At 42.5% G+C, this 17632-nt stretch overlaps 1 protein-coding gene across 11 annotated transcripts in view; it reads right to left on the bottom strand.

Moving 5' to 3' along the window:
- Positions 1-17632, bottom strand: part of TENM1 (teneurin transmembrane protein 1) — a 1397628-nt gene that overhangs the window by 169127 nt on the left and 1210869 nt on the right. For all 11 annotated transcript variants that reach the window (XM_073361279.2, XM_073361281.2, XM_073361264.2 and 8 more), the window contains one exon: positions 14806-15006. In XM_073361279.2, coding sequence (XP_073217380.1) covers positions 14806-15006 — 201 coding nt within the window. The remainder of the gene's footprint in view (positions 1-14805; positions 15007-17632) is intronic.

The raw sequence follows: 17632 nt of genomic DNA, 5'->3' as shown, positions 1-17632 counted from the left end.
AAAGATAGAGAAGAAATGGTGTCAATCTATTTTTACCCTTTGTGAAACTGTCACTAATTTTGCTGGTGCAGAGCTGAACCAAAATAGATATGCTAAATATATAACATCTACTCATAATCACTTTGGGACATATGCACTCATAAAAAGAACAGTCATTATCATCTTACCAATCATACTGGGCCATATCCAATGGTGTAAATCTGGAGTAACTCCAATGGATTCAGTGGAATTACACCAGGTGTATTGAAGTATCTGGCCTGTTTTCACTCATGAGTGTGATCTAGAGGAATAAATATGGAACTGGGCATTTGTGAATGCACAAAATGTATTCTATCTTCCATTTTCTTCCCATGTCCTCATTTTCTATCCCCTAGTCTCAAGGTCCTATGTTACAGGCCCTTAGTCTCAAGATCCCATGTTACATCTACATTCCCCCAGACACAGAACTAGATGAGTATCTCTTCCTAGACTTCAGAGTGGTAGCCATGTTAGTCTGTATCAGCAAAAAACCTGAGGAGTACTTGTGGCACCTTAGAGACTAACAAATTTATTTGGGCATAAGCTTTTGGGCATAAGCTTTGTTAATAAATTTGTTAGTCTCTAAGGTGCCACAAGTACTCGGTTTTTTTCTTCCTAGACTGTTGATGCTGCTACTTCATTCAGCCAGAAGGGTCACTGCTGAGTGATGTGAAGAACTGCCTCTATCTGGGTATAAGCATCTGGTCCCAAAGCACGCAACAGAAAGATTCCAATTGACTTCAAAGAACTTTGGCTCAAACTCTGTACATGCAGACCTAAAACTGTAGTTAAAATAATGACAGAGAAAAAAGTCAGTTATTGTGGAGTTTGCTGGTGGCATTAAAAATAATCCAGTAATAGGACTAGAATCAGTGTCTTACTCTGCAGATGTGCTATATAAGAGCTAGTTGTTATTAATTATTAATTATTTATTATTATTACTACTGTTATTATTATTATTTTGTCAAATGTGCAGTTCAACACCTTTATGCCACACAGGTCAGGTGAGCCATATGGTGGGGAGCTGAACACAATGGATTTTAACACATATTCACAACTGGATAAGGATTCAATATGGTGTACAGCTGCTGAGCTGTTGAAAGGGCCAAGAATGACCCTTTTCAGGAAAGGAGTTTTTCACAAAAACCAGTTTATAATGAGTTTGACCATAAAGAGAATATCACTTTTCTGCTTTATGTTCACATCCCTTAGGATAAGGAGAAAATTAAATGGGAAATGGATGTCTCTGGTGCATATCATCACCTGTCAGATGGATAAGTAAATTATGACTACAAGGAAGGTAAAGCCTGTATCTCTGACTTCTTCAGAGGTTTCCACTCTTGAGGTTGCCAAAGGACCAATGAACAAAGAGAAAACCCAGGGACAAAAATGAAAGAACAAAGGAATAAAAAACTCATCGTGTGGAGAGAATTATGAACATAAAACACTCAAATTTATATTCTGAGTAATATTACAGGGCTTTAATTATAAAGAATTATCTGTTTTTCAAAAAATTAGCTTACAAGACTGATGAGAAAAAATATTAGCTCTTTTTATGACCATTGGATAAGGTCATTAGGATGCGGAAAGGAACAGTTACTTACCCTACAATAACTGTGGCTCTTCGAGATACTGTGATCAGTGCAGATACACTGTAGGTGCTCATACATCTCATGTGTGCAAGACTGATTTTTTTTTAAATAACAGTGTCTGCTATGTCCACATGTACGCCTGTGCTTCCTCGTGCTCCTGTGTGAGGGCATAAAAGGTGGAGTGACCATGACCCAATCCCATTTCCTTTGCAATTCTTTAAAGCCCCCGGTTGCTGAAGATTTGAAAAGTGGGGATTGAGAGCAGGCTGTGGAATCCACACTGACTAACAACATGTGGTTCTTGAGGAATCACAGTACTAGGCGGTAAGTAATCATTCTTTCTTCTTCGAGCATGTGTCAGTGTGGGTCCAACTGTAGGCGACTAGCAAGGAGTATTGTCTTGGGATGATGGGAATGAGGAGTTTCAACTGCATCAGTCAAACAGAGATTGAAGTACTGCTCTCTCACACTTGGCATCTGATGTAGCAGCTAACTCCAACGCATAGTGTTTGACAAAGATCACTTGGTTACACCATGTTGACACCTTACTGATTTCTGATACTGGCACTTTCCTAAAGCAGATTGTGGAAGTTGCTTGTGCTGCGGTGGGTGGGTGCGGATGTTCAGTGGGAAGGATATGCCAGCCAGCTGTTAATATAGTGAGATACATTTTGTTATCCATTTGAATATTCTTTGTGAAGAGATGGCTTGACCTTTAAAACACCAGGTTATGGCTAGAAATAGGTGTGGCAATAGTCTGAATGGGTTAGCCATTCCAATATAATAAAGAAAAATCCTGGCTACATGCTAGTGCTAAGTGTGGCTCCAGAAAGTAGACAGGCAGATTGACCAACCAGTTTAAATGAAAATCTGAGACACTTTAGCAATGAACTTTGAGTGAGGTTATTGCACCAACTTGTCCCTATGAAATGTCACACAGGGGTTCAACCATTAATACTGATGATCACTCACCTTCCTGGCTTAAGTGACAGTCACTAGTAAGACTATCTATACAGTGAGAAAATGCAGGAAGCATTCTGAAAGAGGTTTGAACAGATGCTGCATAAACCTCTGGAGGACTAAATTAAGGTCCCATGCAGGAGTAGATTCTCTGACAGGTGGGTAAGATGGTAATAATACTGTGAGAAATTCGATAATGTGGGCTGAGAAAAGACCAAGCACAACTGTAAAGGCAGATGACAAGCTGAGATCACCATAAGCTGGACTTTAACAGAGCTGAATGACAGGCTGGCCTGTATTAAGTGCAATTAAGTAGTCAAGGATCTTCACGACTGAGACCTGGGTTGGGAGCAGACGATGTTGGGCCGCCATGTCAAGAACGTATTCCATTTAGATGAATACATCCTTCTGGTACATATATTGCCCCGGTATGTATCAGGATTTTCTGGACCCACAGTGAGCAAAGGTTCAACATAACAATTTTATATGAGTAAAATGTAAAAACACCCCATTTTTTCATGGACTAACTCAATGCTCCCCAGACAGTAAAATGAGCTTGGAAACACATACCAATGCACTGTTTGATCTCAAATTAGCTGTAAGCACCTGCACTGTAATACAGAATCATTGTATATAGCATGTACCATTAAAAAGCTCACCCCAGTGTACTGAACCAAAACAAATGCAAGTTTCTCTACCATTTCTACGGTTGCTCATTTTAAACCAGTGTTACCCTGAAACTTCCCAATCCTTTAACATTATGGAAAGTAGAGTCCCTCATAGGGAATGTGGGACAAAGAATCAAAGGAGGAGATTCAGAAAAAGCTTTTTGAAAATTAGTAGTTGAATTAGAGACATTTAGCCACTTGCCCAAAGAGGTATCAGGATGGAATCACAATGCCTCAAGGAGAGCTCTGGGAGATCTTGTATAGAATGCCTCCCCAAGCGGAGTTCAGGAGCAATGAACTCTGCACCAAGATCTGGTAAAGGGGCCTAGGGCAATGGCCCCATCCCCTTTGATTTGAAGATCCCTTACCCCAGCTAGTAGAAACAAATCCTTGCCTCAGTAAACTTTAAAAACATGTAATTGACCAAATACTCTTTCAACGCTTATGTACTTCTTTGCATTTGCTCTCCCATCATTACTGTATAAATATACATTTCCCTCTTTATTACCAGCCTCCTCTTCTCACTCTATTCATTCAGTCATGCCAGAGTTCAGTGTTGGTTATATCCATTGGCTTATTTCAGCAAACATTTACTTCCAGGAGTCACCTTACTCCTGAACATTGTCCCGCTGAAGACAAAAGGACACTGTCTTCAGTGTGACTGCCACCAGGGAGCAATCATACACCTCAGAGTAACTATCTACATGGCTGGACCAAACAAATGTAGAACAAAATTAAGTGAGAAATAACAAAGACTATGTTGTAAAGAACACCCCGAAGGTGACAGAGGTTAAGGTCGTACGTGCAATCCTTATTTTGTCTTTTCTTGACTTTTGAATTTGAAGCTTACAATTTCAGTCCTCTCAGAGTAGTTTTTTGGATGAAGTAATAGCTATATATAACCATAGCACTTTTACGATAGTTATGCTTTCAAAAGGTCTGGCCAAACAAGAATAACTGGAAGGGATTCTGTTCCTGTAAACACTGGTTTGTGGCATTGCTATATAAATCAATCAGGAGAATCAGGTTGATTAGAGAAAGAACAACTTTTTACAGTTATTTTCAGCGATGATGGAAAAAGGTCTACCAAAAATATATCCCAGTTCTGCAGGGTGGGGGTGGAGTTTGAGTATGTGTGGGAGTACATTTGGTTTGATGGTTTTGTTTTTGTAAAATTCCACTGGCAGCACTTAACAAGTTTCTTCCATTTTGAGAGAAACTACTGACTCAAGTGGTACTCTCCACTCTCTCTCAAACCAGCAGAAACTTTTAAAGTATTACCACACTCAAACTTTTAGTAAAGATGGATTCTGCCTTTACGGCATTTCAGCTAGAGATAAGTAAATGTACTGTTAGCGGTAAAGTCTGACTTTCAGTACTGTGATTGAAAGCACTTTCCATCCTAACACATACCACTGGCTCTATATAAATATATATCCTTGATTTGGAAAATAATTGGAAAGCTTTCAAATGCTAGCATACAGGTTTAAAAAAAGCTGTTTAAAAAGCTGGTGCTCCGCGAACCAGCTGAGCGGCAGGGAACCAGCTGAGCAGCGGGGAACAGCAGAGCAGCGAACAGCAGGAGTTTGCCTGGGAGTTCGCCTGGGGTGAGCCCCCTGAGGCTTGCACCCTGACGGCTTCTCTGAGTAATTACTGCATCTCCCGAGGAAGCTCGTAGTAGGAAGGTAATATGAATGGGGAGTGTTCAGCTGTTGTGACCTGCACTGGATGTGCCATGTTTGTCTTTCTTCCATAGGACAGAAGCGACTTTGTGTGTACAAAGTGCAAGCTGGTCTCCATATTGGAAGAGAAGGTTCAAGGTCTGGAGCAACAGGTATTGACCCTGTGTTGCATAAGAGAATCTGAAGATTTCCTGGACAGACGTCAGGATATGCTTCTATGGGCACAAGGTTCTCAAGATTCAGAGCAGGCTGCGCAGTGGGGACAGGAGGATGGTGAAGAAATTTGGCAACATGTGACCTCCAGAAGAAGAAGGGGGAATGTCCATGTACCAGCAATGCAGATAGAGGTAAGTAACCGTTTTCATGTTCTCTCCACAGGTACCATTGTGGGGAGTGGCCCAGATGATACCTCTGGGGGAAGGGAGAAGAAGGAGACTCTGCCAGTTGAAAGGCATGAGATGCACTGTCCTAAGGTTGGGTGTTCCACGACCACCACTCCCAAGAGAAGGAGGCGGGTGGTGGTTGTCGGGGACTCTCTCCTCAGGGGGACTGAGTCATCTATCTGCCGCCCTGACCGGGAAAACAGAGAAGGCTGCTGCTTGCCAGGGGCTAAGATTTGCGATGTGATGGAGAATCTGCCGAGACTCCTCAAGCCCTCGGACTGCTACCTCTTCCTGCTTTTCCACGTGGGCATCAATGATACTGCCAAGAATGACCTTGAGCGGATCACTGCAGACTACGTGGCTCTGGGAAGGAGGATAAAGGAGTATGAGGTGCAAGTGGTGTTCTCGTCCATCCTCCCCGTGAAAGGAAAAGGCCGGGGTAGGGATCATCGAATCGTGGAAGTCAATGAATGGCTACACAGGTGGTGTCGGAGAGAAGGCTTTGGATTCTTTGACCATGGGATGGTGTTCCAAGAAGGAGACGTACTAGGCAGAGACGGGCTCCACCTAACGAAGAGAGGGAAGAGCATCTTCGCGAGCAGGCTGGCTAACCTAGTGAGGAGGGCTTTAAACTAGGTTCACCGGGGGAAGGAGACCAAAGCCCTGAGATAGGTGGGGAAGCGGGATACCGGGAGGAAGCACGAGCAGAAGCGTGTGAGAGGGGAGGGCTCCTGCCTCATACTGAGAATGAGGGGCGATCAGCGGGTTATCTCAAGTGCCTATATACAAATGCACAAAGCCTGGGAAACAAGCAGGGAGAACTGGAGGTCCGGGCAAAGTCAGGGAATTATGATGTGATTGGAATAACAGAGACTTGGTGGGATAGGAGACCAAAGCCCTGAGGTAGGTGGGGAAGCGGGATACCGGGAGGAAGCACGAGCAGGAGCGTGTGAGAGGGGAGGGCTCCTGCCTCATACTGAGAATGAGGGGCGATCAGCGGGTTATCTCAAGTGCCTATATACAAATGCACAAAGCCTGGGAAACAAGCAGGGAGAACTGGAGGTCCTGGCAAAGTCAGGGAATTATGATGTGATTGGAATAACAGAGACTTGGTGGGATAACTCACATGACTGGAGTACTGTCATGGATGGGTATAAACTGTTCAGGAAGGACAAAGAGGCCAGAAAAGGTGGGGGAGTTGCACTATATGTAAGGGAGCAGTATGACTGCTCAGAGCTCAAGTATGAAACTGCAGAAAAACCTGAGAGTCTCTGGATTAAGTTTAGAAGCGTGAGCAACAAAGGTGATGTAGTGGTGGGAGTCTGCTATAGAACATCGGACCAGGGGGATGAGGTGGACGAGGCTTTCTTCCGGCAACTCGCAGAAGCTACTGGATCGCACGCCCTGGTTCTCATGGGCGACTTCAATATCTGCTGGGAGAGCAATACAGCGGTGCACAGACAATCCAGGAAGTTTTTGGAAAATGTAGGGGACAATTTCCTGGTGAAACTGCTGGAGGAACCAACTAGGGGCGGAGCTCTTCTTGACCTGCGGCTCACAAACCGGGAAGAATTAGTAGGGGAAGCAAAAGTGGATGGGAACCTGGGAGGCAGTGACCATGAGATGGTCGAGTTCAGGATCCTGACACAAGGAAGAAAGGAAAGCAGCAGAATACGGACCCTGGACTTCAGAAAAGCAGACTTTGACTCCCTTCGGGAACTGATGGGCAGGATCCCCTGGGAGAATAACATGAGGGGGAAAGGAGTCCAGGAGAGCTGGCTGTATTTTAAAGAATCCTTATTGTGGTTACAGGGACAAACCATCCCGATGTGTAGAAAGAATAGTAAATATGGCAGGCGACCAGCTTGGCTTAACAGTGAAATCCTTGCAGATCTTAAACACAAAAAAGAGGCTTACAAGAAGTGGAAGATTGGACAAATGACCAGGGATGAATATAAAAATATTGCTCGGGCATGTAGGAATGAAATCAGGAAGGCTAAATCACACCTGGAGTTGCAGCTAGCAAGAGATGTTAAGAGTAACAAGAAGGGTTTCTTCAGGTATGTTGGCAACAAGAAGAAAGCCAAGGAAAGTGTGGGCCCCTTACTGAATGAGGGAGGCAACCTAGTGACAGAGGATGTGGAAAAAGCTAATGTACTCAATGCTTTTTTTGCCTCTGTCTTCACGAACAAGGTCAGCTCCCAGGCTACTGCACTGGGCAGCACAGCATGGGGAGGAGGTGGCCAGCCCTCTGTGAGGAAAGAAGTGGTTCGGGACTATTTAGAAAAGCTGGACGTGCACAAGTCCATGGGGCCAGATGCGTTGCATCCGAGAGTGCTAAAGAAACTGGCGGATGTGATTGCAGAGCCATTGGCCATTATCTTTGAAAACTCATGGTGATCGGGGGGAAGTCCCGGAAGACTGGAAAAAGGCTAATGTAGTGCCAATCTTTAAAAAAGGGAAGAAGGAGGATCCTGGGAACTACAGGCCAGTCAGCATCCCCTCAGTCCCCGGAAAAATCATGGAGCATGTCCTCAAGGAATCAATTCTGAAGCACTTAGACGAGAGGAAGGTGATCAGGAACAGTCAGCATGGATTCACCAAGGGAAAGTCATGCCTGACTAATCTAATTGCCTTCTATGATGTGATAACTGGTTCTGTGGAAAGCAGTGGACGTGTTATTCCTTGACTTTAGCAAAGCTTTTGACACGGTCTCCCACAGTATTCTTGTCAGCAAGTGAAAGAAGTATGGGCTGGATGGATGCACTACAAGGTGGGTAGAAAGTTGGCTAGATTGTCGGGCTCAACAGGTAGTGATCAATGGCTCCATGTCTAGTTGGCAGCTGGTATGTAGCGGAGTGCCCCAAGGGTCGGTCCTGGGGCCGGTTTTGTTCAATATCTTCATTAATGATCTGGAGGATGGTGTGGATTGCACACTCAGCAAGTTTGCGGATGACACTAAACTGGGAGGAGTGGTAGATACGCTGGAGGGTAGAGATAGGATACAGAGGGACCTAGACAAATTGGAGGTTTGGGCCAAAAGAAATCTGTTGAGGTTCAGCAAGGACAAGTGCAGAGTCCTGCACTTAGGACGGAAGAATCCCAGGCACCGCTACAGACTAGGGACCGAATGGCTAGGCAGCAGTTCTGCAGAGAAGGACTTAGGGGTGACAATGGACGAGAAGCTGGATATGAGTAACCAGTGTGCCCTTGTTGCCAAGAAGGCCAATGGCATTTTGGGGTGTATAAGTAGGGGCACTGCCAGCAGATTGAGGGACGTGATCGTTCCCCTCTTTTCGACATTGGTGAGGCCTCATCTGGAGAACTGTGTCCAGTTTTGGGCCCCACACTACAAGAAGGATGTGGAGAAATTGGAGAGAGTCCAGTGAAGGACAACAAAAATGATTCGGAGTCTGGAACACATGATGAGGAGAGGCTGCGGGAACTGGGATTGTTTAGTCTACGGAAGAAAAGAATGAGGGGGGATTTGATAGCTGCTTTTAACTACCTGAAAGGTGGATCCAAAGAGGATGGATCTAGACTATTCTCAGTGATAGCAGATGACAGGACAAGGAGTAATGGTCTCAAGTTGTAGTGGGGGAGATTTAGGTTGGATATTAGGAAAAACTTTTTCACTAGGAGGGTGGTGAAACACTGGAATGCATTACCTAGGTAGGTGGTGGAATCCCCTTCCTTAGAAGTTTTTAAGGTCAGGCTTGACAAAGCCCTGGCTGGGATGATTTAGTTGGGGATTGGTCCTGCTCTGGGCAGGGGGTTGGACTAGATGACCTCCAGAGGTCCCTTCCAACTCTGATATTCTATGATCCTATGATTAGGGCCAGATCATCTCCCACCTAAACCTATGGAGGAGGGCTCAGGGAAGGGAGATCTTTCATCTATCAGGAAAAAGCATAATGAAATCCAACGGTTGGAGGCTTAGCCTAGACAAATTCACAATAGAAATAAGGGGCACATTTTAACAGGGAGAATAATTAATGATGGGAGCTACTTACCAACAAATGCGGTAGTTTATCCATCATTTGTAGTCTAAGTCAAGACAGGATAACTTTCTAAAAGCTCAAACAGAAATTACAGGCCTGATGCAGAAATTACTGAGGCTATGGCTACACTACAGAGCTTACAGTGGCGCAGCTGTAGGGCTGCTAATGCAGACACTCTGATGGGAGAGAGCTCTCCCATCCACTAATTACTCCAGTCCCCCCCGCATGCAGCAGTAGCTATGTTGGTGGGAGAAATTCTTCCACTGACATACTGCTGTCCACTCGGGGGCTTAGGTTGGCGTAACTTACGTTGCTCAGGGAGTGGCTTATTCACACCCCTGAGCAATGTAAGTTACACCATAGTAACTGGTAGCATGTACATAGCCTAAGTTAGGTTCTTTGGCCTGAGTTATGCAGGAGGTCAGACTACATGATCACAGTGGTCCCTCCTGACCTTAAAATCTATTACTCTGTGAATTATTCCAGTAGATCTCAGATCTTGCCTCCAAATTTGGCAGATCCTGAGGGATGTGCAGAGGTCTCAGGGGCTTCACACTTGTGCCTCCGATCCCCTTCATCCTTGCTGATGGCTGCCTCCATGGTTCCCAGAGGGATGGTTCTGTATCATCTCTTCTGAAGAAGCTCTTTAGAGCTTGAGGGCTGACTATGTCCCCCTAGTGCTCCCTCCCTTGGTAGACCCCAAACTCATGGACCTGTGCAAGATCCAGAGGAGATTGGTAGGGGGTGCTGCAGAGGTGGCTGAGCCGCACTTCTGATGGGACAGGGAGAGCCAATATTAGGGAAGCAATTTAGTTTTGCTACTGGTGTCAGTTATGGTACAACAAGGGGTTTTAATTTTCTATTCAGAAGAAAAGTAAGACAACTGAAAAGTAATTGCTTACAGCATTTTGCAAATGTTTAATATTTGCTATGGAACACAGGAATTGCTAAAACAGCTCACTGCAGGTCCCATATTCTTGTAGTCAAATTACAAATATAATTTCCACACTACTGATAGAGATTATCTTGCTTCTCTGACCTGAAATACAAAGAGATGCTAGGAAAAATGAAAATGTCTGAAGCTGCCTGATTTATTGCTAGTAAGGACTTACTAGGCTTTCATTGCTTCCTGAATGTAGATGAATGGTATGTGGTTTACCCTTTCCAACCCACCCATTCTAAAGAAATTCATGATTTTTTCTAACCACTAGCCTCATGTAAAGGCTCTTTTTACTCTGACCCTGTTAATTTCCTCTTCTGATGTTTTCCTTTCTCACTAAAATCATGCTTTGATCTCAGTAGGCACAATAAGTATTGATCCCAGGAAGAAAGTCTCCACCAGTGAGCCAATGTCTACCCTTCAATTTAATGTTCATTGTGCTGTCACACCAATCCAGGTTCTGGTTTAATGGCTATAAAGAGAGATGCATCTAAGAGGAGAGACCAGTAATGCTTAGCTATAAAGAGAGATTCACGTGGGTGATCATACAAGTATTCTTTCTTGACAAGTCAGGGGAAGGTAGAAAGGGAAAGAGGTATTTTCCTTATTGATTAATGGAAGCAAGTAAGAAAGAAAAATAGATTAGCTTGCAAAAATGCATTGAAATAGTTTTGGAAGCAAGAAACAAACAAGAAAATCAGGATCCCCAACATATAAACCTGCAGTATCTTCCCTACAACTATTCAATGGGGTCTATCAGATTCCTTTGCTAAGTGCCCAGTTGCCCAAGCCATAAGTCCCATTGACACAATAGACATTAATTATTTTGGAGATTCTGTGCCAAAGGTGCTACAGTGAGCCCACATACCGAACCAGAATTCTTTTGCACATTTTATGGGAAACAAATTCAGTATATATACAACAGTTTTCAGACTAACAGCCGTGTTAGTCTGTATTCACAAAAAGAAAAGGAGTACTTGTGGCACCTTAGAGACTAACCAATTTATTTGAGCATGAGCTTTCATGAGCTACAGCTCACTTCATCGGATGCATACCGATGATGCATACCACCATGATTTCAACAATTTCCATCCCACCACCAACCTCAGCCTGGTCCAGTCCACACAAGAGATCCACTTCCTGGACATTACAGTGCTAATAAACAATGGTCACATAAACACCACCCTATACCGGAAACCTACTGACCGCTATTCCTACCTGCATGCCTGCAGCTTTCATCCTGACCACACCACACGATCCATCGTCTACAGCCAAGCTCTGCGATACAACCGCATTTGCTCCAACCCCTCAGACAGAGACAAACACCTACAAGATCTCTGTCAAGCTTTCTTACAACTACAATACCCACCTGCGGAAGTAAAAAAACAGATTGATAGAGCCAGAAGAGTTCCCAGAAGTTACTTACTACAGGACAGGCCTAACAAAGAAAATAACAGAACGCCACTAGCCGTCACCTTCAGCCCCCAACTAAAACCCCTCCAACGCATTATTAAGGATCTACAACCTATCCTAAAGGATGACCCAACACTTTCACAAATCTTGGGAGACAGGCCAGTCCTTGCCTACAGACAGCCCCGCAACCTGAAGCAAATACTCACCAACAACCACATACCACACAACAGAACCACTAACCCAGGAACTTATCCTTGCAACAAAGCCCGTTGCCAATTATGCCCACATATCTATTCAGGGGACACCATCACAGGGCCTAATAACATCAGCCACACTATCAGAGGCTCGTTCACCTGCACATCCACCAATGTGATATATGCCATCATGTGCCAGCAATGCCCCTCTGCCATTTACATTGGTCAAACTGGACAGTCTCTACGTAAAAGAATAAATGGACACAAATCAGATGTCAAGAATTATAACATTCATAAACCAGTCAGAGAACACTTCAATCTCTCCGGTCATGCAATCACAGACATGAAGGTCGCTATCTTAAAACAAAAAAACTTCAAATCCAGACTCCAGCGAGAAACTGCTGAATTGGAATTCATTTGCAAATTGGATACTATTAATTTAGGCTTAAATAGAGACTGGGAGTGGCTAAGTCATTATGCAAGGTAGCCTATTTCCCCTTGTTTTTTCCTACCCCCCCCCCCCCGATGTTCTGGTTTAACTTGGATTTAAACTTGGAGAGTGGTCAGTTTGGATGAGCTATTACCAGCAGGAGAGTGAGTTTGTGTGTGTATGGGGGTGGGGGTGGGGGTGAGAAAACCTGGATTTGTGCTGGAAATGGCCCACCTTGATTATCATGCACATTGTAGGGAGAGTGGTCACTTTGGATGAGCTATTACCAGCAGGATAGTGAGTTTGTGTGTGTGGTTTTTGGGAGGGGGGTGAGAGAACCTGGATTTGTGCAGGAAATGGCCCAACTTGATTATCATGCACATTGTGTAAAGAGTTGTCACTTTGGATGAGCTATCACCAGCAGGAGAGTGAATTTGTGTGGGGGGGTGGAGGGTGAGAAAACCTGGATTTGTGCTGGAAATGGCCCAACCTGATGATCACTTTAGATAAGCTATTACCAGCAGGACAGTGGGGTGGGAGGAGGTATTGGTTCATATTCTCTGTGTGTATATAAAGTCTGCTGCAGTTTCCACGGTATGCATCCGATGAAGTGAGCTGTAGCTCACGAAAGCTCATGCTCAAATAAATTGGTTAGTCTCTAAGGTGCCACAAGTACTCCTTTTCTATATACAACAGTGAATTTTCCCCTCAAAATACTTGGCAAATCTCTACTTTCTCAATGTGAAATAATGGCCAGCTCTAAGCTGCAGGAGCTAAAAGTTTTTGCACTAATTATTTTTAAATTGTGAACTTTTAACTGTTTTGTTTTGGGTTGTTTTTTTCTTTGTCTGACTCCTTTGTGTGATACCTTTATAGAGGGAAAACTCAGCATACCCAGGCTGGTCAAACTTACACAAGGGACTTGTCCTGCATACAGTAGTCTCAGCATCAGGGAACACACTAGTGAGCTTTACATGACCTTTGCACCCTGCCCTGTGTGCAGTTCAGCTGGACTCAGGATCTGCCCCACTCTCTCCACTGACAAGGAACCAGTTTCCTGGCAACAATAATCACATGCAGTCACAGAACCACCTCCTCTTATTATCTGTTTTTATTAATGGACATACTAGTATATTACTTTAGGGAACATTTTCAGCATATAATGAGACACTTATAATGAAAATGTGAGCATTAGGGTTTTCATATTATTGAAAGCCAGTAGACGGAACTCTTATCAACGGAAGTATCATATCCGACAGGCTCATAATGAGATGAAATGTATTATTAATCCCATGGCATGGACTGAATGCTGAAAAGTCTTTCGAACAACCATTCACTGACCGTTCAGAATTACTGGCAGTTCAGTATATTGCTGCTTATAAATGTTCCCACATTTTGGGCACTATAGTCCCAATTCATCAGAACACTTAAGCGTGGGCTTAACTAATGAATTCAATGTGACTTAAGCATGTGCTTAATTGCCTTGCTGAAGTGGGGTTTCTAGCTAGTGATACATTTACAGAGAAAACACTAGGAAGTCTGTTCCCATATGTACCTGTATTTAGCTGTCATTAATGTTATCTGTGCATCTGGAAGGAAGAAAGGGGGTCCGATTACGCATGCTTGGCTCCAGTGGGATTGAAAGGTCTCCAGCAACTCCCTGGAGATGCTCAGAACCTTGCAAGCGTGGAGCATTAGATGTACTGCAAAGTATTCAGAAAAAACTATCATTCGGATCTAGTTTGTGTTGTGTTGTGGTGAGAGAGAGAGAGAGAGAGGGGACAGCTAATGCTATAATCATTGACTGAGCCTCATAAGCTATGAGCAAAAAATAAAAAAATGACAGAGGCATGCATCTTGGAAACGACATGATCTATTACAGGAATCAAATGTTAAATAGTTTCTTGTTCCGAGCACAGTCAGTTCTTTTAAAAGTACATAGTGAGATCATCTCTGCACTTAAACAAATTGAATGGGATTAAACCTAGATGGTCCTTTAAGGAAGAAGTTAGTTTTTATCCCAGCACAGCAGATGGGAATTCATTTTTCTTTTAGAATTTATTTTTGCCAGAGGCTTCTGTTGCCCATGATTTACTGGGTGTAGGCAATGTTCTTCCATTCATCCCAGGACTGTTGATATTTTCGTGGTCTCCTTTGAGGTGGATTATTACCATACATTGAAGACCTGATCCTGAAAGGTGCTGAGCACTCTTAACGCCAACTTGAAAGCAAAGGCATTCAGACCCTCACAGGCATAGTGCCCTAGCTGTTATACAGTCATGTAATCATGATGCTTGTCATAGGAAAAAAACCTAATTTATCTTTGCAACACGACAACATGAAAACAGGAGCTGCCAAAATAATTTCCATGTTCACGTCCCACAAAGTCTGATATTGGATCATATTAATTGTTTTTTTATTAACACTGATGTACTGTAGTATAGTATTTCCTAACAGAAACTGAATAGAAAACACAAGAATTTCATAGTCTTTATTTAAAAAAGAAAATTTTTTTTAAGTATACCTGTTGAGCAGTCTGAACCTGTCCACTTAGGCTCACAGCTACAGATGCCAGTATCCACAAGGAAAGTCCCATGGCCTGAGCATTGGTCTTGACATACAGGAAGAGATGTCTCACAGTTTACTCCTCCCCAGCCTGCAGAGCAGTGGCATTCCCCTTGAACACAGACACCACGGCCAGAGCACATAGGATCTAAACAATCCTCTGGAGAAAAATAAATAAAATATTTAGTGAATACCACTGACACTTTTACATTGATTTTCTAATATACAACATAAATGGTTGTTTTAAATAGGCAATAAAATGGCTCTTGTGCAATCATTTTGTTCAAGCAGAGCAATATTAACAGATAAAGAGGAAACAAAACTATACTAAAGTGCTATAAAGGGCCCAATCCTGGAACCCTTACTCACATTAGTATTTTAAAGTACTCACTTTAGTAGTCTTTACTCAGGCTCATTAGACTTGAATATGCAGGAAATTAAGAAATTAAGGTTACCACTTCACCTTTATTTAACTCAATTAATTACATTTATAGTTTAAACTACTCTATGTATGTTACACAAGATGATGAACAACAGTGAATCTTTTATGATACTCAGGCACAACAGTGTGTGCATATAACCACGTGACAGCCTTTGTCCACATTTCCTTTAAGTCACAGCCAGAAATATGCATAGACATTTTTTTCACTCTCTAAAATGAGACGCCAGTGCAATCTTCATGCAATAATAGAGACCTCCAGAGATCATAATGGCTTCACCTGTCATGTCCATTTTTATATAGACAATTTGTTAAAATGTAGATTATTTTACATTATTATACGTCTATCAGGTAATGACCCAGCCCAGCCATACTGGTATTTCAATAATAGACCTGGGCACAGAGTGGGGAGAGATACTACCTAACATTTTTGGAATACTGCTTAGTATTTCTCATTAGGTATGTTTGCACCATATTTTGTTTCCTATTGGAAAAGAAAAGTTTTATTCTCACAAATATCTGTGGAAAGTAAATTTTGGCTTTGGATCCAAGAATCTGTACCTGAAACAATATCACCTGGTCATCCACCAATCTCGAATAATGAATCCTTGACTAAATACTCACTAAGAAGAACTCACATGTTCACAAAATATATACACTGGGCAATTACGGATAATGACCAGACTCATACAAATCATAATCACTGATGAACAATTTGCAAACAGACAAAAGGGCTAAATTTGTTCTAAATTTGGACTAAATTGTTCCTTAAATATTGAGCAAGCTCTAGTGAATAACTTTAATTTAGGTGTATTTGTGGCACCTTAGAGACTAACAGATTTATTTGGGCATAAGCTTTCGTGGGCTAAAACCCACTTCATCAGCTGCATGCAGTGGAAAATACAGTAGATGTTATGAGAGTTTCAAGATTTTGAATAATTTTGTAGCCTTTCTGTACAAATCGATATTGAATAGTGGACATTTTAAGATAATTTCTTTGAAGTATGTGTACTTTTAAAATTCCTTTGCTGAATTTGTATAGCTGGGTTCTCCTGTCCCTATTTGCATTTCCTTGGCAATTTCTCTCTTCCTTGGAAATTTAGGCATTCCAACTATCTCTGACTTTAAACATTTTTGATGGATGTGCTCCCAGATAAAGTTATAGCTTTTACTTAAGACCATCCAATCAGATGAACTGAGTGTCATCTTCACAACAGATTGGCCTTCTATTGCTGAAATATTTAACACTTGCAGAGTTTTGCATGGACTGTCTACCATCTTTCTGACCTAATTCAATATCAGCGAGGAAGTTAAACTTTTCTATGAGAGCTGCGATGAAACCAATTTGAAGTTTTGTTTCAGGATCTTTTGTTGCGTTCTTCACAACCTCCCAATCTGCACACAGTCCAAGGTAGTTTTCAGAAAGTGAAGCCAGTGCTTCCGCATAAAGTGCAATTTGCTGGGGAGAAGATACAGATCCCTGGTGATACACTTAACACTTCATATTTAATGTCCTGATATAGAGCATTTCATGCAAATCATGCCACAACTGTGAGTACATAATAAATAATACTACTTAGCTCTTGTATAGTTTCCTCACCTGTTTCACTCTGGTTCCTACAATTGCTACTAAGCCCGCCATGTTAGTGGCACCATCATAGCATTTTCCGCAACAGTTGCTGATCCTCAGATTTAGACACAATAATATATCTTTATTATTAGTACGACTACCTCCACCAATGTAGTTGTGCAATCCAATGAACTCTTCGTGTACGTTCATGTCATGTTATCATTCATGCTGCAGCCATTAAACCACTTGCTCTGGGTTGATGTCTGTTGTTTCGTCTACATAGTTGCATGCAACTTTCCAGAAAGCTTAAGATTGTAAGAGAGTGTAAGATTTCCAGTATCTGATTCTGAATAACTGAACTTGTGAATTTGTTTTGACTCTTTTTCAGCCACTTCGAAACATCAGGATCAAACAAAGCAGTTAAAAAAGCTCTACCTCTACCCACTTAAAAGTGCAGTTTAGTTTGTTCAGTATGATGGCCTTGCAGTGCAAGTCCTTGGATAAGACAACACTTAGTATTTTCATTCGGCTTTCCTATTTTAATCTTCCCCCTAGAGTACTGAATACATGTATCAACATTCTTTGTGGCCTTTTTAAGAATATCAACTGCTTCATGATAGATATTTTCCTCTCGTATTTGTCTCATGCCTTTTTCCAATTAGAGAATCTGGACTGTGTGAAAGTTTCATCTGTGTACTTAGTCAAAAGTAGTTTGTATCTAAAAGCTGTATACTAGTGGAAACAAAGTATGCTACCAGTAGCTTAATAATAATGGAG

This window comes from Lepidochelys kempii, chromosome 9, assembly GCF_965140285.1.
Source record: "Lepidochelys kempii isolate rLepKem1 chromosome 9, rLepKem1.hap1, whole genome shotgun sequence".
NCBI classification, from domain to species: Eukaryota; Metazoa; Chordata; order Testudines; family Cheloniidae; genus Lepidochelys; species Lepidochelys kempii.
This window is presented reverse-complemented; position numbering and strand designations above follow the sequence as displayed.